The sequence below is a fragment of the Solea senegalensis genome, linkage group LG7, assembly GCF_019176455.1.
Source record: "Solea senegalensis isolate Sse05_10M linkage group LG7, IFAPA_SoseM_1, whole genome shotgun sequence".
Classification (NCBI taxonomy): Eukaryota; Metazoa; Chordata; class Actinopteri; order Pleuronectiformes; family Soleidae; genus Solea; species Solea senegalensis.
Window position 1 is genome coordinate 18,324,892 of NC_058027.1, and position 25,477 is coordinate 18,350,368.

Genomic DNA, 25,477 nt, shown 5'->3' on the forward strand with positions numbered 1-25,477 from the left:
CGCCTAATTTTATTGCTTTAGAAATTAAAAACTTGGCTTGCCATTTGAAAAAAAATCTTCCTTCTGTTCAAACTGCTAACAAGTACAACAAAAACAAACCAATAACTTTCCAATAAAGTTGACAGTGGTATTTAATAATCCATGCACTGAGGGTGACATAACGGTGAAATGAAAAACAAAGATCTGTCCTGGCAGACAGATGAAATCACTGCGAAATACAGAGTATGAGACCTTGATCTGTCTCGTTAGTTTTGGTCGTAAGAGTTGATAGTCGGGAGTTTCTGACTCTGACAAACCAATCTGACGGTGACACAGCATCAGATTCAGAAATATGAGACGGAGGCCAGCAAAGGCACCACAGGGGCCAAAGGTCAAATGGACAGGTTGTCATTCATACCACATAAAAGGTGTCAGGGAGCAGAATCAGGAACCACACGAGCGGATACGTTTCCTATAATCATGCAATCAACAGAAGACGCGTCACCACAGCAACCACACAGCCTCATGTTTGGTTTCTATGGAAAGTTAAAATGACAGCATAATTGAGAATTCTGATTCTCTTCGAACACAACAGGAACAGTCTAAATGTTTACATTTCATCTTTCACTACGGTGGTTAAGTGTGTAAAAATCTATTCACTGCTTCAGCCTGGATAATGGAACTAGATTGGAAATGATATTAAAGCCAGAACTAAAAGAAAAGTAAAAGAAACCACAAGTTAGTGAGCTGCTGCAGAATTTAAAACAGAGCAGATCTGAAATCCTCTCAAAACAAGATAGTTCTGCCATTGCTGCACCAGACACCATCAAGCAGTGTGTCACACAGTGACTGAGTGGATTATGCTTCACAGAAGCTAATTAGCTCCTGCACAGAGCTAGAAACCAGAACCACATCAAAACCAGGCACTTATTCCACATGGATCTCAACTGCTGCTGCTGCTGCTGCTCTGAAAACTGAAGCCTTAAGGTTGTTACATCAGTCAGTTAACAGCTAAATGATGCAACAACATGTCTGATTGTGATGACACTCAACGTGGGTCAGTCAGTCAGTCATCATCTAACCGCTTCATCCTCCACCAGAGGGTCGCGGGGGGTGCTGTGCCAATCTCAGCTACATCGGGCGATAGGCGGGGTACACCCTGGACAGTTCGCCAGTCCATCGCAGGGCCACACACAACTAGAGACACACAACCATTCACTCTCACACTCACTCCTATGGTCAATTTAGAGTGTCCAATTTACCTAATCCCCACATTGCATGTTTTTGGACTGTGGGAGGAAGCCGGAGAACCCGGAGAGAACCCACGCACACACGGGGAGAACATGCAAACTCCATGCAGAAAGGCCCTTGTTCCAACCGGGGCTCGAACCCGGGTCTTCTCGCTGCAAGGCGAGAGTGCTAACCACTACCACTCAACGTGGGTGTCAAATAAAATCGAACCTGCTCATGTCAAATATTTAACGTCCGTCTCACTGTCAGCTGTCACTGTTGTTTGGGTTCCAGGAGGTTATTAAGTGTTAAATGCATGATTTCTGCCAAACACAACAAAACAAAAACAAAATGTGTGGGGTTCACTGCTGGACACGCAGGGAACAGCAGTGAGTGGTCTTCATACGTTAATGATAAACACAGACAACAAAAACAAAAGACGACACACTGACTAACTAGTAATAGCGAATAAGAGAGGATGGTGTCATTAAAATGCAACCAAAGAGAAATGTTGTTGTTTATTTAATACTCCTACTGTATTTTATTGAGTTCAATGCTAACATTAACATACTAACATTTGCCACAAAGCAAAACTTGTGTCGTGTCGTGTACATATATGTGGATATAATGTTTATGCAATTATTTCTCTGATCCATTATTACACTGTTCCAAGCCGTTTTTAATTCTAACCAGTTTTAGGTCATGCAGAGTGAACCAGTTCAGCTGCTGCTGACTCTTCATTCCTCCCATGGTTCCCTCCTGCTCGCTGCTGCTGCCGCTGCTTCCGATGACAACGACAGTGATGAATGGCTGTGCTACTAACTCCTGCTACAGTCTCAGCCTCGCTCGCTCACGCGCTCTGTTTTATCGGTAAACTGGCAATGCCGTCTCTTACTTTAACGTGCATTATGTATAGTCCTTCATTACTGTTATTGTATGTGGCAGAGCGCCTGGTACCAAACACAAAACCTCATCAAATTCCATAACCGTGTTACATTTCAAAGCCGAGAGCAGCTCTGATATTAATTAAATGATCCAGATGTTTTTATATTATCTCTTGGCTTGTACGTTGGGTGATCTCCAGTTCAAATGGCGAGACCAGCTGAGAAAATCTCAGACGGGAAAGAGATGAGGGAGAAAAAAAATCCCCTTTCCTGAAAAGCCCCCAGCAAAGTCTAATGCAGGAACATTTTTCTTTTATGTGTAATTGCTCAGTTCAGACCCATTTATTGCAATCTGCAGTTTCCATGGTTTATATTTTTAATCAAACTATACCCACGTGAAGAGTAATAATGTTGAAAAAAAGAGAGATCAGAGTCTTTTCTCTCTTGATTAAATGGTAATGCCGCTGGATTACAGTGCATGGGAACTACAGCAGGATCAGCATCATCAACTGGAAAATGACATCACTCTACAACATGTTTGAAAGAATAGATCTCCAGCTTCCGCCCAAGAGGAGAGCGACAGCTTGCTGTTGACCTTCACTTCACTTCACTTCACTCCATTCCAGTCCTCCACATCGCACAGGAAGAGCTTAACCCTTGTGCTGTGCTGCCCTCTGCTGCTAAAAGCCATCACTACAAATTCCAGACTGAACACAGTTGTACAGCCTCCACGAAAGGTGTGAGGCCAACATTTAAAAAGCATTGAGAGAAAAAAAAAAAAAGACTTAGATGTGTAAATATGAAGCAAAACAACAAAACCCTCTCCTGGTGTGTTTTGGGAATAAAAAAAAAAAGAGAGGGGGGTCCTACCGTACACTTTCCTGCCACACACAAAGAGGTGTCATTCAGTCCACATGGCGTCCCATCAATCACTCTGTCCGACTGCCGCACGTAGAACCTGAACCCGATGGCCCTACAGTTGAGTTCACAGTGTTGATCCACAGGAACTGAAAGGAGATTCATGAGATGGTTCAGTGTATTCACTGATGCTGAGCTAAAACAAGGAGGGACAACAAAATTGCATACGCACGATAAAGATGAATCATCTCAGTTTCGTTTTCATACACACGTCTCAGTAGGGCACCTTCTCATATACATGTGTATATATATATATATATATATATATATATGTTTTATGAGTAAAAGATCTGAAAAAATTTAATAAATAATATCTAATCTGTAATAGAATGTGAATCCAACATAATTGTTTTAAGTTTACTGTTCATTTGACCAAGTGGAAAAAATGGGTGAAACAGCCCTTTAAATTGTAAACCACAGAGGAAGCACACACCTTTAAATGGTTAAATGTTGTAAATTACTGTGGTACTAATGCAATTAGTATGCAGGTCTGCTTGAGTCTCACCCTCAGGCTGTATTCTGTCTGATTCAAACTCAATTTTAGTCCAAAAAGTTAACATTTAATCTGACCTGATTAAAGGTCCACAAGTTTAAGGGAAACCTTAATATAATCTCATTACTGCCATAGCTTTAAAGGTTGGATGAAATCAGCAGTAAGATTTATCTAACATTACACTGAAACCAGCTCCGTGATTTTACAGTCAAACACAGTGGAAGTCCTGGCTGTTCTCTGCATTCTGTTCAGGTGCTTAATCAATCAGATTCGCCCGTGAGTTTGAAAGGTTCGATATATCTTAGAGGGACACACAAGAGCACGTTTAAACACTGTTCAAGATGGGGTGTCAAATGATCCGAAAGGATACCTGCGGTTACTTCATCCCTCCATCTGCGTTAGCCGTCGGCCAGTGCTGCAGCGCAAAGACAGGAGCTCACAACACACATCTGTTTGACAGGATATTCATTTGGAGGCTTTTATTTCCATTACTTTCCTCCGAGAAATGACATTTCAGGAAGTGTTTTGACGGTTGCCGGGATACGTCGAGTGAGCGAGATCAGAGTTTGCATGAATAAACATTTATCTGTGAGGACGCAGACAGATGACATAATGCAGGCCGTTACAATATAACACACCTCAAATCATTCATGTCAATGTCAGGGAGCTGAGAATAGCCTTAGCTGTGACACTATGGACAGTACTTTTTCGGCTGAATCCGTGTTCAGTAAATTCTTATTTATGATACTTAATTACACACAAATGTATAGTTTCTTATGTGTAGAATGCACGATACCTGGCTGTGAAGCCATCAAAGTATTAGGTTAGTTCATTCTCAGAACCTATATTTCTTTTTACTGGCGACGTTCATAGGGTAACGTAGCCTCTCTGACCATGGGTTTGGCCACAGCACTGCTTTTTTAGGTAGATAATAATTATCAGTGAAATGAGCACCACATATTCTGAGCGTCTTATCTTACTCAGCTTGGTATAAATATTTGAACCAACAGCAACAAGCCGGAGCTTTCTTGTTGCTGCAGCCACAAAAATCACTCACTCTCTCTCTCTCTTTCTAAAAGAGCTAAAACTGCGCGGCTTGTGACTTGACAGCGGTTTTATTGTTCTAGCGTGTTAACATAACATATGAATGCATGCTTGGGGTTTAAAACCTGTTAGTTCTGTGACCCCAGCTCTCGCTCCGGGACCGGGTGAATGATTTAACCACGTTGCATCCACTCTACTCCTGGTGTCTGTGTCATGCAACTTAATGTTCAAAAATCTGAACTATCCCTTTAAAAGTACATTTTTTGGACTGTTTTCAGAACTGTATTTTGACCGGTTTTTTTTTCTTGTTGTCATTTCTTTTTATATTAAAGCTTGCATTAGCTCCTTTTTCTTAGTCAGACAAAAATCGTGTTTAGTGCAAATGATCAGATTTCTCATGTTTAACTACGATAAATATTACCTGCTAATAAGCACATGGTCATACGACACTGTTATCCATGTCATTGCATGACTTTATTTTTATGTTTCAATGTCGCTGTACATATATATGTATATTAGGGCCACACGTTTTCTCCGGGTTCTCCCGAACATGTAGATTTGGGGATTAGGTAAATTGGACACACCATGAGTGTGAGAGTGAATGGTGGCCCTGTGATGGACAGGCGACCCTTTCACCCTATGTCAGTTGGGACTGGCCCCCCTGCAACGCTCATTTAGAAAATGAACAGATGGATATATACAGTACACAAATGAACCTACCTTCATTGAAAGGCTCCCACTTGTACATTCTGCCCATGAAAGGTCGGCTATTGTGAGAGAAGCACTGAGCAGCCCTGAAGTGTCTGCTGGATGAAGGACAGGCCTGTGGATGGAGCACGCACACACACACACACACACACACACACACATTCACACAGTCACATGACTGCTGATCGCACTTCCAACAGAAGCAGGTGTTGATGCACAAGCTTGCTCACACCTGCATTATTGCTGAGCTATGTATTCAAGGTACAGTGTGTCAAATTAAAGTTGCAGCTGAATGTCCCTCACCTCACCCTTCCATCCCATACGTGATGAAGAACTTAAAGGAACTTTGCAATTAAGAAAAAGCATTTATAAATTGACAGCCCCCCCATGTTAAAATGTGTCCAATACAATATGAAATCCTACTTTATTATTCACATTTGATGTATTTTAAGGTCAATTTTATCAGTGTAACTGACCCAAACGGTCTGGCAAGCTCCGGTCTAAGTGATGAATGTGATTGTGATCACGTTAAATTCATAAATGTACCTCTGGCCAAGACGTTGATGACGATAATAAAGTCTTACGTACGTTACTGTTGCAGATGCTGTAGTGAGAATGTTCGCCTGTACAGAAGGAAGTAGGTAAGGGGTTATATGGTCTCTGATGATGATGATGATGATGATGATGCTGCTGGGACCCAGAGGTCTGTCTGCCCGAGTGCAGCTCCTGCTCCTCAGTCTGCTTGGCTGAACCAGGCTGGTAGAGGGGGGCCCAGACCTGGTTATTTGTGGATTGCTGTGCCCTGGGACGCATGTAGGGTATGCTGTTGCGATGGAGGTGGTTTGCGGGGTCCAGGTTGTTTGACCTCTGGCCAGCATGACCTCTAGCAGTGGGGTGGTTTGCAGCAGCAGCAGCAGCAGCAGCAGAGCGTCTCTGTCTCTGTCGGCCTGTGTCCGTCTGCAGCGGAGCAACATAAGGTGCTCTCCCGTAGCCGTACCTCCCCGGGGTGATATGACTGAATCTCCTGAAGACAGAAGAGGAGGAGAATCAGTGACAGCACAGATCGACCGACATCAACACATGTCCCTACGTACTTCAACAACAACAACAAAAAAAATTGGATCAATTTCTTCTTTGTTTAGGGACATTTCAGTTAAACATCCTCTTTGCCTGAGAAAACTTCCAAGAAGCTTGAACCAAACTAAGACTTTTGAGAAGCGCAGGGACCCTGGTAGCAGAAATCAGGGAGCTTTTGTCTTTATTTGGCTCCTAGGTTCAATCTCAAACAACCCCCGTTACTCAGCTGTCAGTGCTATTTGTTTAAAGGCGAGCACAACAGGAGGAAGGTCAGAAAGTTTCAAAGCACAAGCTGAGCCTTTGACTCTCGCAATAAAAGACTGAAGGCCAGTGAGACGGGCCACAGTGACAAAGAGTCACTTTTAAATCAGACTGCTCAGCATGCAGCACAGGCCATTTAAGGACTTGCAGATCCAGACAGAGTGCTGCAGTACTGGAAAACACTAAATATTCTTCAATTAGCATCGCGACAGTACAATTAATGACTTCTTTCTCAGTATTTACACTTGACTTTATTTTTTGTGTGTGTTTAATGTCGCTTTGAGGTTAAAGAATGAGACATGTAATGATAATTATCGCCACAGAGGAGGTCATGGTTTTTGGTTTCCGAAGGAAGCGTATAATGATGATGTTTTCTGAGGATACACTTCATGGCCCCAGAAAGAAAGAGAGGGTAAACTATTGATTCTGTAGGAAATGGAGCTGGCATGGTGGAGGTTTGCTCTCCCTGAGTGCTTTCTCTGGTTACAAATGAGTTTATATTTGATTGCAGGTCATTTGTAGGAAGGTTCAGACAATCAGCTGCCACACCATCTTTGGCCAGGATCAAGCTAAATGTTTTTAAATCCAAGATGATGAACATTTTGGAGTAGTCATACGTCGTTGCTGTGACCTGGCCATGTGTTCACTGTAATGTCATGAACGTAATCATGGTTTTATTAACAAAGCTCTCAGTTGGTAGTAAGAGAATGAGAGTGGCATCAGAGCCACGGGTCTCTTCTTTTTCTTCACCATGGTTAGATCATCGTGGAATATAAGATGGCTGTAGTCAAACTGGGCAAAAAAATGACAGCCTTGCAAAGTGTGAGTGTAACTGAACGAAAAACCATCGCCATGAGTGATACCTTCGTCCGCCTGGTCGCGGCTCTCTCCTCGGCTCACCGCGACGGCTGCTGCTGTTGGAAGGTCTGCCCGTGTTGTGGTGCTGAGACACTGATGGCTTCATGGCTGAGATGACAAGACCCGGGTGCTGGGGATGACCTCCATGACTTCTTGAGGGATACTGGGATGGAGAGTAAACAGGCAGACACGGCCTGCTCTGCTCTTGTACGCCGCCTCCACAGGTGCGGGAGCAGGTTGACCATGAACCCCAGGTGCCCCAGGAGCCATGCACTTCTCCATGCTCAGCTCTGACCTCCTGTTGGGGCTCTGGCCTCTGATGAACCTGTATGATGACAAAAATAACTGCACTAAAAATGGGATATAAAATGAATCATAACTTTGACGCATAAGAGAAAAACGCATTTTTTAAAGCCTGAACAGGATGTCCATGCAAGGAGGTGTGTATTATTCCCACAGCAATTTACCATGTGTGCTTGGTAAATGCTTCTAACTTCCATAAACTTTAATTCAATTTTGTGTAGTGTTTGTTATTGGCTAAATGGCTATATTTTGTCGGGTAAAAAAAAAGAAAATTGGCCAAAGCAAATCAGCATCATGTGTCGGCTACACTGATTTCTAAAGATCAGCATCAGCAATAGGCTGACATTAGAATCACACATGCAAAGAAACAGGATTGCGCCACAAGACTTGGACTTGGATTGATGAAAAAGTTCCTGTTGAGAAGAACTGAATCTGCTAGAAGATACTGGCCCTGTGTAAAAGCTCAAGTCAGTGACCTCATCTGATTAACATGTCTATAATGCTCCTCTGCTTCCTACCAATGTTCATGAAAAAGACTCTCTGTTCATGGCGCTAAAGCCCTGATTTGGATATTAGTGTCCTATCCCCCATTGGCTACCTGCATTTTAACTGTTGACTCTATCCCTCTGTGCAGCTCTGTCAGGGATGTATTAGCAGTGATCACTGCACTCTCTGTTTGAGGAACCTGCCAACAGGAGTCCAGTGCCAAGCCGGCTTTGTCCATGGAGCTGTGTGGAAATCCTGCTCTTTAAGGAGCACTTTGTCTCCATTCAAAGAAACCTCTCTGGGCAAACACATGGCCGTAGTAAAAGTTCAGCTGTCTTTGACTTTTAGCAGATGGAAAGGGAATACAGAAGCAGTAGGGAGACTTGGCAGGAAGCTCTTTCCCTGTCAATCAGCCTGCGAAGCTATTCGAGGGACTTCAGACCTCCCTCCACCTCCTCTGCCCCGCTGCAGCCTTTGAAACTCAACGCCACTGTCGTGTCTCGGGTCAGCCACAGGTCACACAGCTGCATTCCCGATGGAGACACACGGAGCTGACTCAAACCAAACCACCGACACCCGTGTGGTTCCTGTGGCTCCGGAGGACAAGAGCGTGTCTGCTGATATTAGCCCTCACTGTCAGTTCAACAGAACATTTCACTGTCTGTCATTGCAGTGTCACAGCTTTGCACCCGGGTCAGGTGATATTCACACTAACGCCAGAAGTTGGTGTAACGTTGCACTAGTGAAGCGAGACAGGTTGGAGAATGACTGGAAACACAAACAAATTAAAATACACACTTGCTTGACAGAGCCCGTTTTCAGATAAAGTTTGCAGCAGCAATAAATAACGTGTGTAAAAGTGGAAAAGAAAATGAAAAACATTCTGTTTAAACACTCTTTTTGTGCCACACAACTTCTACTCACCTTCCTGTGATCGGCTGTGTGTTGGCAGTCCAGAGAGTCTGACCAAAGAAATAGCAGCAGCACACAAACTCTGCGGGCAAATAAGACGTTTTACTAAAACAGCGTTTTTGTTTCCTGTGCAGTGTTTGAACAAACATGGTGCAGTATGTATCATCAGAGAATGAGACAGTCACACAGCACTACCTGAGAATGCAGACGCGGGCTCCGTGCATGGCTCCTGGAGACTTAAGGATGGACACTTGACTGTAAAGACATACGTTTACACGTTAACCTGAGTGTTCCTGGCACTTTCAGCACAAATGCTGCCTTTTGAGGCCACGGTTTCGATCTCTGTGTCTGTGTCAGATCACTGTAGGCTCTGCTCAGCAGTTGAGTCTCTCTGTCAACAATAAAAATCACATTACTTGTGCCTACATGATTAAGACTGACAGACTCTCTCCACACACACACTGACTCAGTTTGTCTTCTGCCCACTTGACCATGTCAGTTGACCTCGTCACCTCAGGCTCCTAATGAGACCCCCCTGATGAAAGACTGTCTGCCCCTGTAACAGCAGGTCTGAGACCCAGTTAGGAAAGTGCTTTGACCCCCTAACCCCCAGACCATGTCTTGTCAAAATGACTGTCACTGAGGCAGACAGTGCTGCAGACTTTCTAGTGCTTGAACCAGGAGAGAAAACAATACTCACAGTAAAATGTTGTAGTAGCGTGACAATCCTTGACTTCATGTTTTTATTTCAGCGACGACATCGACCGATAACAGTCCAAACGCATACGTACCTGCCTGGTGAACGTGTGCGCCGCCTCACTGTCCCTTCTGACCCGTGCGTCCTACGCAGATCCACTACTTCCACGCCCAGGTATCCACATGGTGCAAAGGGGAATCCGAGTGGAAATGCAGCAGGGTTTCCCTCCACACACTCGCCGCTGAGCCATGTGAGGCAGGAAATCCCGATCGGCGATCAGAGTTTGAGACTTAACTCCAAGAGCAGGAGAAAGTCCGGGGGCTGATCATCACCGAGACTCCAGCGAATCTGCTTTGACGCACGAACACACAGCACAACCTCCCTCTGCTGCGCCCCCTGCCGCGCGCGCACGTGCGTGTGTGTGTGTGTGTGTGTGTACTCGCGTATTTTGTTACCTCTTGGGCACCTTTACTGTAGTCCTCATGGAGGCCAAGACTTGGTACACCTTTTCTGTAGTCCTCATGGAGACCAAGACTTGGTCCAAATGAGGCAGCACCTTATTTCTGAGGAATTGGTTAAGTTTAAGGCTAAGATTTGAACTGTGGTTAGGTTAAGATTAAGGGTAAGGCATTAACACTTCGACGAGGCTGTTTAAATGTATGGAATCCAATGCAGTTTACTAAAGAATAGCTGCACAAACCTGTGTGTGTGTGTGTGTGTGCGCGTGCACACACACTTGTTTCTGTTCTAAACACTGACCTTGTCAGGAGCAGTAGTCCTCATAGGGACCAAAACCTGGTCCTCATGAGGCTGACTCTAATTTCTGACGCTCATGTCAAGGTCAGGATTAAGATGTCAACTGCGGTTAGGTTAAGGTAAGGGTTAAGCCTTAACGGGTTATGGTTAAGGTTAGGTAAACATCAAATTGGAAACCAGGTGAACTCCATTCCCTGCATTATTTAGGAGACAGTATAAGTAGAATAAATCTATTGTGCTGTAAATTCACTCATCCCTTTTCTACAATCACAGCGTGGAGAACAGTGAAAGGCTGTGCAAACAAAATGAATCGACACAAAGCAATGTGGGTTATTTTTAATCAAAACTAGCTATAGCTTTTTCATGGCAAACATTTTTACCGTTCAGTTACGTGTCAAAGTGTAGAAAGCAAAGCAAAATCAACAGAAGACCATCATTTAGACCTTCAACTAATCAAGTACCCTTGAGCAAGGAGTTGATCGCCAGTGGACAGAACCGTGTGTGTGTGTGTGTACACATGTGTGTTACTCCTCCAGATCAGTGCTGTGTTCTGCCTGATTAAACAAAGGCCTCAGACATTGTTCGTGGGCTGGTCTGAGTGAAGGGAGCAGGAACAGGTGGTAAAGAACAGGTCCAGCCTTCAGGGACATTCCAGTCCAAGTTCACAACACTCAGAGGATCCTTCATTAGGTTCTGGACCTTTCATACACACCGCCTCAGCCTCATGTTAGACCAGCGGCACTGAAGTGTGATAATGCTGTCCTTCAAAACGCCTGAAAAAAGAACCAGAGCATGAAGAATATAAGATGTTATAGATGTGGACTCATGCTGGAGGAACAAGAGGCCCGGGTTTGTTGCCTGGTTTCCAGGGAGAGACAAAACAGTCACACAAACCCTGTAAATAATCTGAGTTATTACAGAATCTTTTAATTCCACTTATATGACATACAATCAGCTGTAAAGAAAGAGGAATCCTTGTCCTTTGTTTGTACCCTTCTTTTGACGTCAGACAGGAGCCACTTTCCCCCTCCAGCTGCATGTTAGGTGACCTTTCCTCACTCACAATCCCCAAACCTTCACCTTAACAGCATTAAAAAAAACATCATTTTACCTAAGTGTAAAGACAAGAACAAAGGTATCTTTCACACTTAGTGTTATTACAGAATCTTTTAATTCTGAGTACAATACAGAAAATCAGTGGAAAACAAAGGAAAGTCCTTGTCTTTGTGCCCTTCTTTTTTTTTTTTTTTTACAGCAGGCAGGAGAAAGTGAGTGGTCTATGCATGATAATAGATTTAAGACAGAAAGAAATTAATTCTATAGTCTCGAGAAAAGAGACACCAGTCATATTTTTAGTTGATGAAGGTGATGGTGAAGAGGGGCCATTCAGAAAGACTTTAAAGTGCAGACGACGCTCTGTAAGGACCACAACTCACAGTGAGTCCTTTTTAACTTTCAAGTATGTTACAGACCAGACTGTGTTTTCAGTGAAAACCTACATTCAAATCAGGACAACTTCTCTAGACACATTTAAAACACTTATCATCCAAAGATGGAAGATTTTAACAATCGATAAAGTCACTAAGTGATGACGTGTTACATTGGTGGCGTGTTAGTCTGAGCGTGGGTGGTCCTCGGTAGAACTACGTCCACGTGTTTTGGTCCTCATCACTTGGTCTCAGAGAACTTTGCAAGGCTGGCTTGGCAAAAGGCTGCTCGATCCCTCATCTCCAACACACAGTCTCTCACCATCTCCGCAAACATGGAGGGCCAGAGCTTGTGAAGAGCCTCGCCCTTGAGATTTGTGTCTGACGCCCGTTGAACCAACTCTTGGAGGAACTGCTCCACCATGGCGGCACGTTCTGACGACTCCACTGTGTTTTCCTGTGAGGAAAAGAAAAGAATCCCTTGTGATTAGAGCAGTGATAGGAAAAACCATAGAATAAACTCACAAAAATATCTTCAAACAGTATGGATACAGATCATTTCATCGGATTTGACGTAGTGGGAAATTTGTCAAATATGCACTCATTGCACGTACTTTGAATGTAGCCATCGCAGGGAATTAAATGTGGTAAAAATAAACTTTTTTACATTTGTCATTTATGCACATGTGCACAAAAGTCTCTTGGAAAACACACAGCCTCCAAATGTTTGTACATCAGAGAGAAGTTGGTACAGAGGTTGGAAAAACTGCGACTACTTTAGTGATTAAGGCTGCTAATATCTTTCCATCTGAAAAAAGTAGCAAAAATGCTACGGTTGTTTTTTTTTTGTTCAGTAAATTTAAAACTCTCAGATGCCACGTTGGCAATTACGCCAAAATCTCTTGATGTTCGTCAAGAGCTTTGACTAAATCTCTTGACTTAGGTTCAAATCTCTTGGGACTAAGTGTAAGAGGGAGTGTGGGTAATATCAGTTCTTCTCAGTGGTTTCAGAAGATCCCAGAAATCACTCTCTGATTGTTATGTGGCGGCTTGCATGTTACGCATTAGCTGCATCTTCTGAAAATATTCAGTGTCTGGTTTCCATTTGTGAGCAAACATCTAGTGACAGCATTGGAATCTTGCTTTTCAGTAAACTCACTGGCTTGATGAGAAATCTGTCACTTCATTTTTACAGAGAATAAAGTCGTTTTTGTGTCTTTGATCGGTCCAAACGATGCCAGTAACAAGTCTTTGCTCAATAGGTAAAGTTGTACTGAAAGTGAAATCATACATTTACAGTGCACACTACAAATAAAAACATGTACACCTGTGTAAAATTCATGTAATCAATCAGCCAAACATGCTGCATCAGGTCCGTATTTACACCTTCGAGCAGCTCTCTCTTTCTAATCAGAATAGTGCAAAGAATGAAATAACATTCCACTGTTTTGCAGATGGAAAAAAACCTTGTTGATTTGCAAGATCAAAGGAAAGAGCTGATATAAAGGCTCCAGTTAAGTCTCCATCTTCAACTGTGCTGAGCCGAAAAGCATCAGCAGATGGTCTACAGCAGCAGAAGACCACATTCCTGTCAGCCAAGAACAGCTCCACAAAACTGAACAGTTGAAAACTGGCACACTGTAGCCTGGTCTGATGAGTCTGGATTTCAGCAGATGGCGTCATTAGAATTTTTGGCATGTGTCATGAGTCCAAGAGTGATGGTCTATTGTTCTGGAACATGTTCATCCCATCCAATGGCTACGTCCAGCATGATAATGCTCCATGTCACAAGTAAAAGTTGCCTGTGACTAGTCTCATGTTGGTGTCAGTAAGTTCAGTCAAGTGCAGTGAACTTCAGTGAGTCTCTCCAGTCACCAAATGTGAATCCAGTGGAGGATTTGTGATGAGGAAGAAAAGGAGACTGCACAATGCAACCTAGTCCCATTGACATGAAGCAGAAGCTCCAAAGAACACTTTCCAACATATTATTGAATGGCTACATTAAGGCAAACAGAGGTCTTACCTGGTGATAGCACAAGTATATGTGACGTAGACGAGTCCTGTTAAAGCCAAGCACCACTGGTGTTTTGTGTGTTATGTACTGCCAAATATTAAAGACCGAGTCCAGAATCTCTTCTGAAGCTGAATGAGTCCAAAACAGAGATTGATGTAATAACTCCCTAGGCCCCAGTGCTAGCTGAGTTGACAATCTTTCCTCTGGTCTGTCATCCAACAACATCCTCAGCAGATCTTCAAAAAGGTCGATCCATGCTTTTATTTCATCCTGACTTGATGACTGCAACACATTTTGTCACGGAATCATCAGACGTAACTGAACTCATAGACTGAAGCTTATGCAGCCAGGCTTCTCACATACATATGAGGAAAGAACCACATCAGATAAACCCTTTCTTCCCCTCACTGGTTAACCTATGAGTTAAGAGAGAGTAGAAATATTTTACTGCTTGGTTTTTAAAGGGTTAGGGTTACTAGTACTGATGGTTCCAAACAGGACCAGGCCTTTGTTGTTTGATGCCCTCAGCCCAGAAATCTCATCGCTTTTTAAAACTCACTTTTATTGCATGGGCTTTCTAATTCTTTTATTTAGTTTTATTGTGTATTGCTAAGAATAGCACAGTCTTAAGTGTTGTGTTGCCACAGTCCCTTATGGCCAGTGGATAAAGGACGACTGACCTCAGGACTCTCTGCACTGCAGTCCCTGCTGGGGTAGTTGAACAGTGCTCTGCTCAGACCTTCTCCCAGGAGCTTCCCATTGTCACGCAGCTCCTCCGGACTCAGTCCTGGCCGCCGGCCTCGCCCCTCCAACAGGAACTGCAACTGACGCTTCCTTCGAGAAGAAGAGCAGCCAGACACAAGAGTGAGTCACAGACACACAGTGGGGCAGCAAAATGAGTAACAGCAACATAATAAAGGTGTGTGCTTGTGTCAATCCACACTCTCCACATAACACAATGAAAATGTGTTTGCCGTGTTCTCTGACGGACACCGAAACTCATGTGGCAACAGTGACCAAACTGCATGAATGAATAAAATATTAATCATTTTTGTATTTGAATCCATTTCAATGCGAGTACTTTAATTGCATTCTTGTCACTCAGCAGCAGGATGTGTGCACTTATAAACGCAGGAGAGGACTTAAGTGATGTAAACTACATCTGTCAGTGTGAAATCTTTTGTGATACAATATTGCACCAACATGTTCCACAGGCCACTGCCAGGATGCTGAGGAGGCTGCAGGCAAACAACATTCCATATAGGATAAGTCTGTGTGTACTTGTATTTGTGGAGCTCATAACACTGACCTTGTCAGGACCAGCAGTCCTTCATAGAGACCAAAACCTGGTCCTAATGAGGCAGAATTTCATTTCTGAGTAACTGTTTAAGATCTGTATTGTGGTTAGGTTAAGGTTAGGCTTTAAGTGGTTATGACAAGGTTAGAGGGAACCTACAAATCTTGGTTAGGTTAGGGTAAGGTATCCAATCCACCTTGATATGTAAAGCACTTTAAAACAACAGTGAACCAAAGAGCTGAACTAGACGACTAAAATGAATCAAAAGACATAAAAAAGTGGGAAAAAAACACAATAAACACAAGCCGTTTTAACTATTAATATTTAATAGGTACTAACTATTAATGGTAAAGTTTAGGGTCATGGCTTTGGTTGGGCTGTCCACATGAATGAAAGCCAGAATAGCTGTGCAATGTGTGTGTGTGTGTGCGTTAATAAAAAAAAATATACATATATATATATATATATATATGTATTTTTAAAAGAAGAGACAAAAAACTTAATAGCAATTCTATTAAATACAGTACATGCCCTTTATATACTATATACTGTATGTCTAAAAATATAAATGTATTATTTTTATTATCATGTAATAATTCCAAAACAAATGGCTAAAGTTTCCACATTTCCATAAGCGAACTGTTAATACACTGCAACATCCAAAGGGGATCAGTGGTAATAAATCCTCAAATCCTGGGATTGTTGGGGCGTTCCACTACACACTGACGTTTCCATACAGTGAAATGAAAGTGTGCAAATTAACTGAGACCATAAAACACACGACACAGAACAGATAAAAGAGTCCACAGCAAGAAGGTTTGAAGAAACAAGATGTAAAAAAAACAAAAACTAACAGGATAGTGTAACAAATAAACTGACCTTCAGGGTCGTCAGTCTGCGTGCACATAACTCTGATTCCAACGCTAATAATGACATTTATCTTTGGCCTGTTAATCAGAGCGAGATGCAGCCATGAGCCCGTTTTGTCTTTCAGAAAAATCATAAATCACAAATCTCATCTCTAGACTCGGAGTCTATAGTGATTTTCAGCAGCAAGCGATGACAGTGTTCCATCAACTTTGTTTATGTTCCACGAAATTTCATGCACTTTCCCCCACACGACTGAGATCCACACGTACACCTGCACATTATTGTCATCGTGTCAGTCACAAGTAAAAAAAACATTATGAGACCTGCACCTGATACAGCTCACTCAACCTCAACTGGAGTGGTGAAAAAAAAGTCAAATCACAGTTTTGCCTTTTCATCTTTGCCCGACAAATGTTTTTTGTGCGTGACAAGCTCAGCGGTTTGTTTTTTTTCATTGACCGACAGTGACAGAACTCAAAAGCTTTTTGGCTGAGGCGAGAGAGGAATGTTTGGAAGGAAGTGCCAAATACCCACCCTTACCCTGAGACACATAGTGCTGTTCTCCTGGCTCCTTGATGCCAGGCTCCGTCTCACTATCTCGCATATACACACACACACACACACAAACGAATACACTATGCACAGGCATGCACACGCATGAACCGTAGCATATACACACAGGCAAGCTGCAGCTCACACCTAAGCAGATTTAAGAATCCCTGCGTTCTTGACATATTTAAAGCAAATGCACATTATCCAGGACACAGCGCACGCACACACACCAGCTGATTAATTATGAGGTTATGATTCAGTGTCTCACCTGGACTCCTCCAGCAGCAGCAGGAGTCGGCAGCGAGGAGTTTCAGTAGCTGCGATGTGACCCAGTGTTCCAAACATGCGCTCGGCAGCGATCACATCATTCATTGTCACCTGGTTGGACACATGAACCTCAGTGAGTAGGTTCCTAATTTAAGGCTTTTAACAGTGAGAAGAGTCTTTGACATCTTAATAAAATACAACCCAATAAAATACGCAATTTACTTTTTGATTAGATTGGACGTTTAATTAGAGGGCGATTCAGCAAACTAGATCTATATAATTATATAATGTACGTCCTTATTTTTGGAGAGACCTGTTTGTTTTTCACAGTAGATCGATATTATATTTATGCACTCTGAAACACAACTCACAATTGCTATTAAGTGTTTTTTCCTGTCAGACTGACACATTATAATTAAGAGTCAAATTTGTTATTGTTTCTTACAACAGCCATATAAAAAGGACATGTAAAGCATGACCTGGTCTCACCTCCTGGCCATTAATCCTCTGCAGGTTGAAGTGATGGAGGCGGTAGATGACGAAGGAGCGCCACAGAGTCAGACTGACCACTGGGTTTCCCTCCGGGTCAATAGTCAGCTGATCCAGACGCCTCACCTGTGCCAGAGCCGCCAGCTGCGGCAGCCGGCTGATGTTGGTTTCCAGGAAGATCAGGTGCTGAAAAGACAAGTAACCGGTCATTTGCTTTGGATAAAGAAATCACCTTATGCTACACATTTATTCTCTCACAAACACAAAAGGAGATTCATTATTTATTAAATTGCCTCACACACATACATACATCCTGACCAGTAAAACGTTTACTGTACAAAACTGAACACATTAGCCTCTAATTTCTTTTTTTTCTCTCTGCAGAAGTAACAAGAAAAATACGTCTTTCCTGATTAGATCTGCCTCCATAATGGCATGTCATGCCCAGGAGCAACGACACCTGTGGAGTGGAGTGAGGTAGAAGCTCGTAAAATACTGAACAGTATCAGATTTTGTAATCTATACTCTGCAAAACTGTTGCATTTGAGCAGGAGGTTCTAAACCAAGACCCTATGCACACCAGATACTGTTAACACCAGCGTCGGAATTTCGGAAAGTCAAATTTTTCACCTGCAACTGGTGACCATCTAACCAATCAGAATGTGTATTGTATTTACAAACAAACGTGACAACCTTAAGTCTGTCCTGAACAGGCAAAGTTTACCTTTAATTGTCTGTTGAGGTCAGATGATGTTAGGTTAGCTTGGGGACAATGTCAGCTGAGTTAATATGGTGCTCTGGGTCTACAAAATCTATTGCTTAATAATAAACAATGGGTCATTAAATCAAGGTATAATTTGAGTATTTTTGCCGTGAGAGGGCAGGATGAGTGTGCCGCCTCCAACATCATTATTCTCTGTGTAATGAGGTAGCACTTTGGTGTTAATGATGGTGAAAAATGGACTTTTAACAGCCCAAATACAATCATCTCAGCTTTCCCTGTAAAAGGCCTCTGTGGCAAAAAGCGCATTAAGCATGGCTCAATTGTTAAACTAACTGATATTATACTGAATGCGTTTTAAAAAAGAATTCCCCTCTTGATTGAAAAGCAGCAGAAGGACACCTTTCTTCACCTTTTCACACCAACACTCCAGGTAGCTGAAGCTTTAGTGTAAGTTCAGTCAGGAAGACGATTCTTTCGCATGATGCTTCCCTCAAATTTTCTTTCACATTATCATCTCCTCTCATGCATGCACGCTGTCATGCTGTCATCAACAGTTCATGACCTTAGTTCTCTCACTTCTCTCACTCATGCACACCCTCTGCCCCCTTCAATCACCACCATATCTTGACAGTCTCATCTGATCCTTCATCCTTCATCAGCCTCACAACCACCAGCAGCGTCTGGGCGTCTGGGGTTTTTCTAGTCTCTGTTCAGACGTAGACAGATATCGCCCCCTTGTGTCCAAGAGCCAAAAAAAACCTTCTAAACCTTCAATAATGTATTTGGTTCAATCAGAACATGATTTTCTTCCGTGTGTAATAAATTCATTTTCATTCACTTTTGTTCTTGTAGAGTCAACATCATCAGGACAATGCCCTCACCGACAGATTGGGGAACTTGACCCTTATTCGCGGCAGTGTCGGTACAATGGCGTCAAAGTTGATGTAGCGGAAGGCTATGACAGTGACAGCGCCAGCAGTCTGAACTCCCCAACCTCTCTCCAGAGCCTCCAGGGCTCCGAGTCCAAATAAACGCAGCGTGTCTCCATCCAGCTCTGCCAGGTGACTGTCAGACAGGGACAAGCTCTGAACACTGCTGCTCCCTGCGTCCACAAGCCTGTGAAACACAAAGACAGACACATACACAAACAGTTATGAGGTGTGTCAGGTTGGGTCAGCACAGCGCTTGATTGGATGGGAATCAATGTCTTGATGACCACTCTAAGCTGCTTTACACCACAGTTTTGCCATTCACCCATTCACTCACACATTCCTATGGTGCATCCATATGTAGCGCATTTTTCTACCACACATCTTTCATACCCATTCCCACGCTGCCGACACAGCCGTCAGGAGCAACTTGGGGTCTCGCCCAAGGACATACTAGCATGTAGACTAGCGGAGCCGGTAATCAAACCCACAACCTTCCAGTTGAAAGATGACTCACTCTACCACTGAGCAACCGTCGCCTAGTACTCCCTTGAGTAGAAGATGAGTCATCGTCATCATACATAAAGATGTGGAAGCTACTAGTGCTCGCAGAGCCATGTCACGGGGTGTTTAAAAAAGAATATATTTGATCCAAAGGTGTTTTGGTCATATTTGTCTGGCGTCAAGAAGAAAAGAGAAAAGAAAAAACTAAATAACTACAGTGGTCTTTGTAGTATTTGTGCTGTTTAACAGCACGGAAGTGTCATTCCATGCTGAGCGAGGCGCAAGAGTTGGTAAACAAGGCGATTCTCAGCGAGATATAATCTCCCCGGTCAAGCCCCCTGTACTTAGTCTACTGTGTCTGCTGACACTTGGGAGACTGTTCAGCATGGCAGAGCATCAGATGACTACTGGCAACACACTTCTCGACACTGATCACTTTGGGTTCAGGCTGCCAACCAGCTAATCACCCCTATTTATATTCACACCCATGCAGTCTCGCTGCAACAGAAAGCCACAGTGATTAGAAGGCTAATCCTTTGATTGCAGAACTCCAATCCAAGATTCTTGTTGGGAACAACTTTTATCCAGTACGTGTAGAGTGGCAGAGTCAGAAAGTGAAAAACAAGTATACGCAGAATGCACCGTACATACGATACCATACAACATCATTATCACTTTTCACTCATATTCAGTTTGCAGTTCATAGGACGCTCTGTTACAAAATAAAACACAAAACAAATGTTTTACATGTTAGACATAAAGTACACGCACACACACACACACACACACAAACAAGAGTCAGGACAGACATACCGTGCATAATAATGGTCTGTAGGCTTGATGTTATATAACAGGTCACTGATTCTGGTTCAGCAGCAGGATAGATTGGTGGCTGAATGAATTTTTCAGTGTATTGTGTTTAAATATGTGGATTCTGAATCTGTCTGAGGGGAGAAGTTGGTATGCACTGTTAGATAAAAAGAGCTGGGACGTAACCGGTGCTTCTTTCAAAATGCCACCTTTGTTGCAGGAGCAGTGAGACTCATTCTCGGGTGCACAGAGTAAAGAATGTGCCACAGGAATTCCACTAACATAATTAACTAACCATGGTCACAGTCATTATTACTGTAGCTCAAATTATTACACAACAGAAACATTCATGCATGTAGGTACGATGAGAAGACACTGAGAAAATAAAGACGAGTATAAGGGAACAGTATATGTATAAGAAAAAGGAAAGAGCAAACTTTCTCTACTTGGAAGTAAAGTGTCAGTCTTAAAAATGAAACACATGAAAGACTGATATATGATTAAGCTGAAATCATAATCCAATATTCCACCAGTGACCTTCATGAACCTCAGATTCTCAGTGGGTGACAAACTCGCCTCCAGTCACATAAAGTTATTCATTCTTGTGTTTAAGGCAAGTGGCTGGTCAGGAGCCACAGGAGACGACAAGAAAGTGCAGGCCTGTGTGTGTGTGTGTGTGTGTGTGTGTGTGTGTGTGTGTGTGTGTGTGTGTGCATGTGCGCGCATGTGTGTGCATGCGAGAGCTGGAGTAGGTGAAAGTCAGTGTCTTCTCTGCACTCGTGTGTCTAACCTTCGGGGAAACAACAGCTCAACAATCCAAGCCACAAATTACACTTGTCAGTAGACACAACAACAAGAATTATCATGAATTATAGCCTGAATCTCTGTAAATGAACAGGCAACTGACAGAATGTTACACTTAGTCAATGATAATCATATCCAGACGTATTGTCCAAACATGTTTCCTAAGATGATGCACCATGTATTAATGTATTATTCAAATGTAAACGTCTGGACACAGCAGACTGTCTGGGATCTCGTGGATCAATAAAAATCCCCTCAACCTATGGTCAACCTCTGAAATATGAACAATCCCTAAAGTAAATATTAGACTATGACGAACAATGAGTCTGTCAAACTGTACACAGGTCTCTTTGAATAACACACTAGTACAGTTATTTACATCTAAAACTGACGCAAGCGCTGAAAGATATCACTCAATGTTCAGTCAACAGCTGCAGTCACTACAGTAGATGTAATTAAATGAATGGTACATAACAATGGTAGAGCCAGCCTATGCACCCTTTAACTTTGTTTTTGAGCGTGTGTTTTGGCCTGCAGCACTTCAAAACCTGGATTGCCAGAAGAGTTAGTCAAACAAAGCAAGCTGCAGCAATGGGTTGGAAACTTTACCGTACCGTCGGGGTCTTGCCAACCATCTCAAACACATCTCAACAAGAGAAGCAAAATGAATGTCTGTGTTGGGGATTTGTAAAAAAAAAACAAAAAAAAAAAACGCTGAAAGCAGAGAGTAATTAGAAGTGAATGTGAATATTTGATGTACAGGATATAACGTTTTTTAGAGGCTGTTATTACCACCTTGTTGCTTATCCTTTTTTTCTTTTTTAATCTTGTGATAATTCTCTGCTGCTGCTCGGAGCAGACACACTTTTATTTTCAATCTCCATCTGTTGCTGCATTTTTATGTTTATAAAAAGAAAATTGTACGTATGTATACTCACCTTTTTTGTTTCGGGACCAAAAAACTTCCTACTCATTTAACATATAGCCGCTTTAAACGTGCAATCAAATGGAAAACTGCATTGCCTAAGAAAGGTTCATACTTTAAGTATTAAATTTAACCTGGTAGTTAAGAACGTTAAGTCCTTTTTGAAGCACACATGGACAAAAACATGGTCGGTCCTCCCCTGCCAGACACCGAGCGGCAATTAAAGCGTCAGCATACGTCATGCCTCTGAGGTGAAGGATTGCCAAGGCAGTAAATCAGAAAGTGTGAGGATCGGTGGAGAAGATAGAGAGGAACACAAAGAGAAGTCACACGAAGAATGGGAGTGACTCCTGTTCACCTGGAAGTGTGCCATCAACACACTCTGCACTGTGTCACATATTGCTGCCCCCTTAATCACGTGGCCTTCAATCGCCTTCAGACATGTACCCGGTAACAAATGTTAAGTGAAGACAGGGACCCGGCAGGGCAGAGAGAGAGAGAGAGAGAGAGAGCAAGGAATCTGTCACAATTACATGGATCCTGCTGTGGCCGTTTGGTGTCAGAATCTAAGGCCATTTCACTTAATCCTGCAGCGGTTTTTAAAAGGATATCTGTCATCTCTCGACAATTTATTCCCCTAAAAGACAGGGCTGGTAGAATACACATGTCTCTAATTGCCCAAATATTGTGTGACGGGAGATGTGTATGAAATATTACTCTGTGAGCATTCCATATTTGACTTGGAAAGCAAAAAAATAAATAAAAATGGTGCAGTGCAGATGTTGATCTACAACAGTAGAAGTAGTAATCTATTGCATCACTTTCATCAATGTAGAGTTAAACTTCTCTTTGAGATCATGATCGTTAGGGGCACGACAGATGTTCTAGACTGGAGCAACGTCTACGACGTGTTCCCTCTTCCACCACAACCTGTTCTGTCCCTGTCAGCTCTGCAACGTGAAATAATAGTCCTTGACACGACCCCCACTTTGCATCCCAGACGTCCCCCCGTCATCAGACCAGTTTCTCCATGCGCTCACATTAGACTCAGCACAGATGGTTGATTTAGAGCAATGTCAACATCAATTCAGACAGCTGCACCTTTTCCCCCGCATTTTCAAAGAGCTAAGTAACGGCCAAGACCCGACACTTGCAGAGTAAATAAAGGGAATATTGAGAATATTTTATATATGGGTTTGATACACCAGCTGCTGCTGCTGCTGCTGCTACATATGGGCTCATCCCTCTGTAGCTCAAAACAGTGTGTAGGCCACTCATGACAAATAAAAAGAAAATGGTAACGCAGCTACTAGAAACACTGAAAGACAAGAAAATAAGAAACATGATACTTCTCTCTCTAATATGAAAAACACATTTTTTTCTACCCTAGGCAGGAGGTTGTCATTTATTTCATTACTAAACAATTACATATCCATTCATTACAACACAAGAATTGTTGTTGTTTTTGTTCTTGGTGTTTTCGTGCAGTTGGCAGCTGTAATTTTGAATTACGGCCGCCTTATGGATTTAATCATCCATTACTTCATCGGTACTTTACAGTGACGTGAATGGGTTCTTTGTGAATGCCTAGTCTTGACTTGTGTATGTATCAAGTCCACCTAGAGTGAATGAGTGAGTAAATCAGCATGCAAGTGTTTTAATTGAACCAGCAGAAGTGTCTGAGAGGTGGCGTAACACGTTCAGGACGCGTGAAAATGAGTCTCCCAACATTTGAATTGTATAAACTAGTGCAGCACGCAATCAATATTTGAATGTTTCAACGTTTGAAGCCTGTCAAGAAATTTGGCAAACAGGCGTTCCTTGCATTTATAGATAGATGAGACACAGAACCTCTGTCAAACAGCCAAGAATTACACTTGTCACAGATGACGAGCTCAGAAAGAATGAAGTCTGAAAAAATGTTAACTGTCAGAGAAACTGATTAATCGAGGCGAATAAGATTGAGAAAGGAATCCGCTCGCTACAGAAACAGTCAGCTGACTAATGGTCTAATGGCTTCCACCTGAACACAGAACATTTAATAAGTAAAAAAAATCTTTTTAAACAATCTATTGTTATTCATTTATTTAATTATTTGTTATTGTTATTTATTTCTTTATTTTACTTCCCATCTCACCCCGAAGGTCAGCACAGCAGCTGGGCTGTTTATGGAATGAAAATAGTCAACAACACTTAAAGGACACTGGTAAACATAGCAACAGTCAGCGTGGGCCTCTGTTCTACACATGTGAAAATGAGAAGCTCTAATCGAACGACCAGATATGGATGACTTTTGCCAAGATGAAGGAGAGACTACAGAAGGCAGTTCAACTGAACTCAATGCTTTGTTAAGAACAGAGGCAGTGTCGATGACAGAATCCTAGCACTGTCCATTTCTGCATAATTTAGCATTATAGGTGATGAGCAGTCAGAACAACTCAGCGACATTCTCCAATAACAAACAAACAAAACTTCATTCTACTGAAAAAAAAACATACACACAGACACACACAAACTTTCTGTCTTACTTGGGATCTCGTGGACTGTTTGGACGGCTGTTGATGCGGAGTCTGGTCTCCGTTCCTCCTGATGGTCGCTCTGGTCCTGAGCCTGGACTCACCCGTCTGTTAGAACGACATAAACCAAACATAAACAAAAACACACACACAAACTACCGATTTTTAGAATCAGAATCCCATTGCTATTGTACAAATAATAATCAGTGCCCCCTGACCAAGGCAACATTCAAGAGGAGTTTTAGCAGCTCATCTGTGGTTTCTATCTGTCTTTCAGCACTTCTCATGTAAGACATGTCAGATATCACCTGTCCCTGGTCAGTAGCCTGACGTGCAATGTCAGGGGTGTTGCCGAACTCACTGAAAGCCCGGATTTGTGCCGTAATAAAATATTTAAACTCACTATTCCACAGCAAGTGAGAACGGAACCTCCATAACGCAGATGGGATTGTATGACGAGGGAAACCAAAGGTCAGCTGACGCAGGCGTGTGGTCAGAAATAGTAATCAGGTGATAGTCACATGCATTCACACAGGGTAAGTTATTATTATCAACTCAGAAGAAATAGAGTCGTGGAAATGTGTGGTGTACGTGTGAAAACAAAATGAGAAACCTCGACCATGGGGAGTTTCAAAATCTCAAGGGATCAGAGATTCCTAATTGCGTGGGGCATTTTGCTGCCACATGGTGGTTATTCGCATTTGGAAGACTGGCAAAGAGCCTCGCAAAAAAAACAAAAACTG

At 42.6% G+C, this 25,477-nt stretch overlaps 2 protein-coding genes across 2 annotated transcripts in view; both read right to left on the reverse strand.

Moving 5' to 3' along the window:
• Positions 1-1,571: 1,571 nt before the first annotated feature.
• Positions 1,572-10,187, reverse strand: LOC122772631 (thrombospondin type-1 domain-containing protein 4-like). Its single transcript, XM_044030819.1, has 8 exons — positions 9,945-10,187; positions 9,349-9,408; positions 9,166-9,235; positions 7,458-7,777; positions 5,845-6,280; positions 5,269-5,371; positions 2,964-3,100; positions 1,572-1,577 (listed from the first exon to the last, which is right to left on the reverse strand). Exons 2-8 carry the CDS (start codon positions 9,375-9,377, stop codon positions 1,572-1,574), a joined length of 1,101 nt encoding a protein of 366 aa, XP_043886754.1. The 5' UTR covers positions 9,378-9,408; positions 9,945-10,187.
• A 1,571-nt stretch (positions 10,188-11,758) lies between these two features.
• Positions 11,759-25,477, reverse strand: part of LOC122772308 (leucine-rich repeat-containing protein 49-like) — a 31,907-nt gene continuing 18,188 nt past the window's right edge. The window contains exons 13-18 of the mRNA XM_044030244.1: positions 24,747-24,842; positions 19,128-19,362; positions 17,523-17,708; positions 17,035-17,144; positions 14,728-14,881; positions 11,759-12,490 (exon numbers count right to left, since the gene is read on the reverse strand). Coding sequence (XP_043886179.1) covers positions 12,275-12,490; positions 14,728-14,881; positions 17,035-17,144; positions 17,523-17,708; positions 19,128-19,362; positions 24,747-24,842 — 997 coding nt within the window. The 3' untranslated portion in view covers positions 11,759-12,274. The remainder of the gene's footprint in view (positions 12,491-14,727; positions 14,882-17,034; positions 17,145-17,522; positions 17,709-19,127; positions 19,363-24,746; positions 24,843-25,477) is intronic.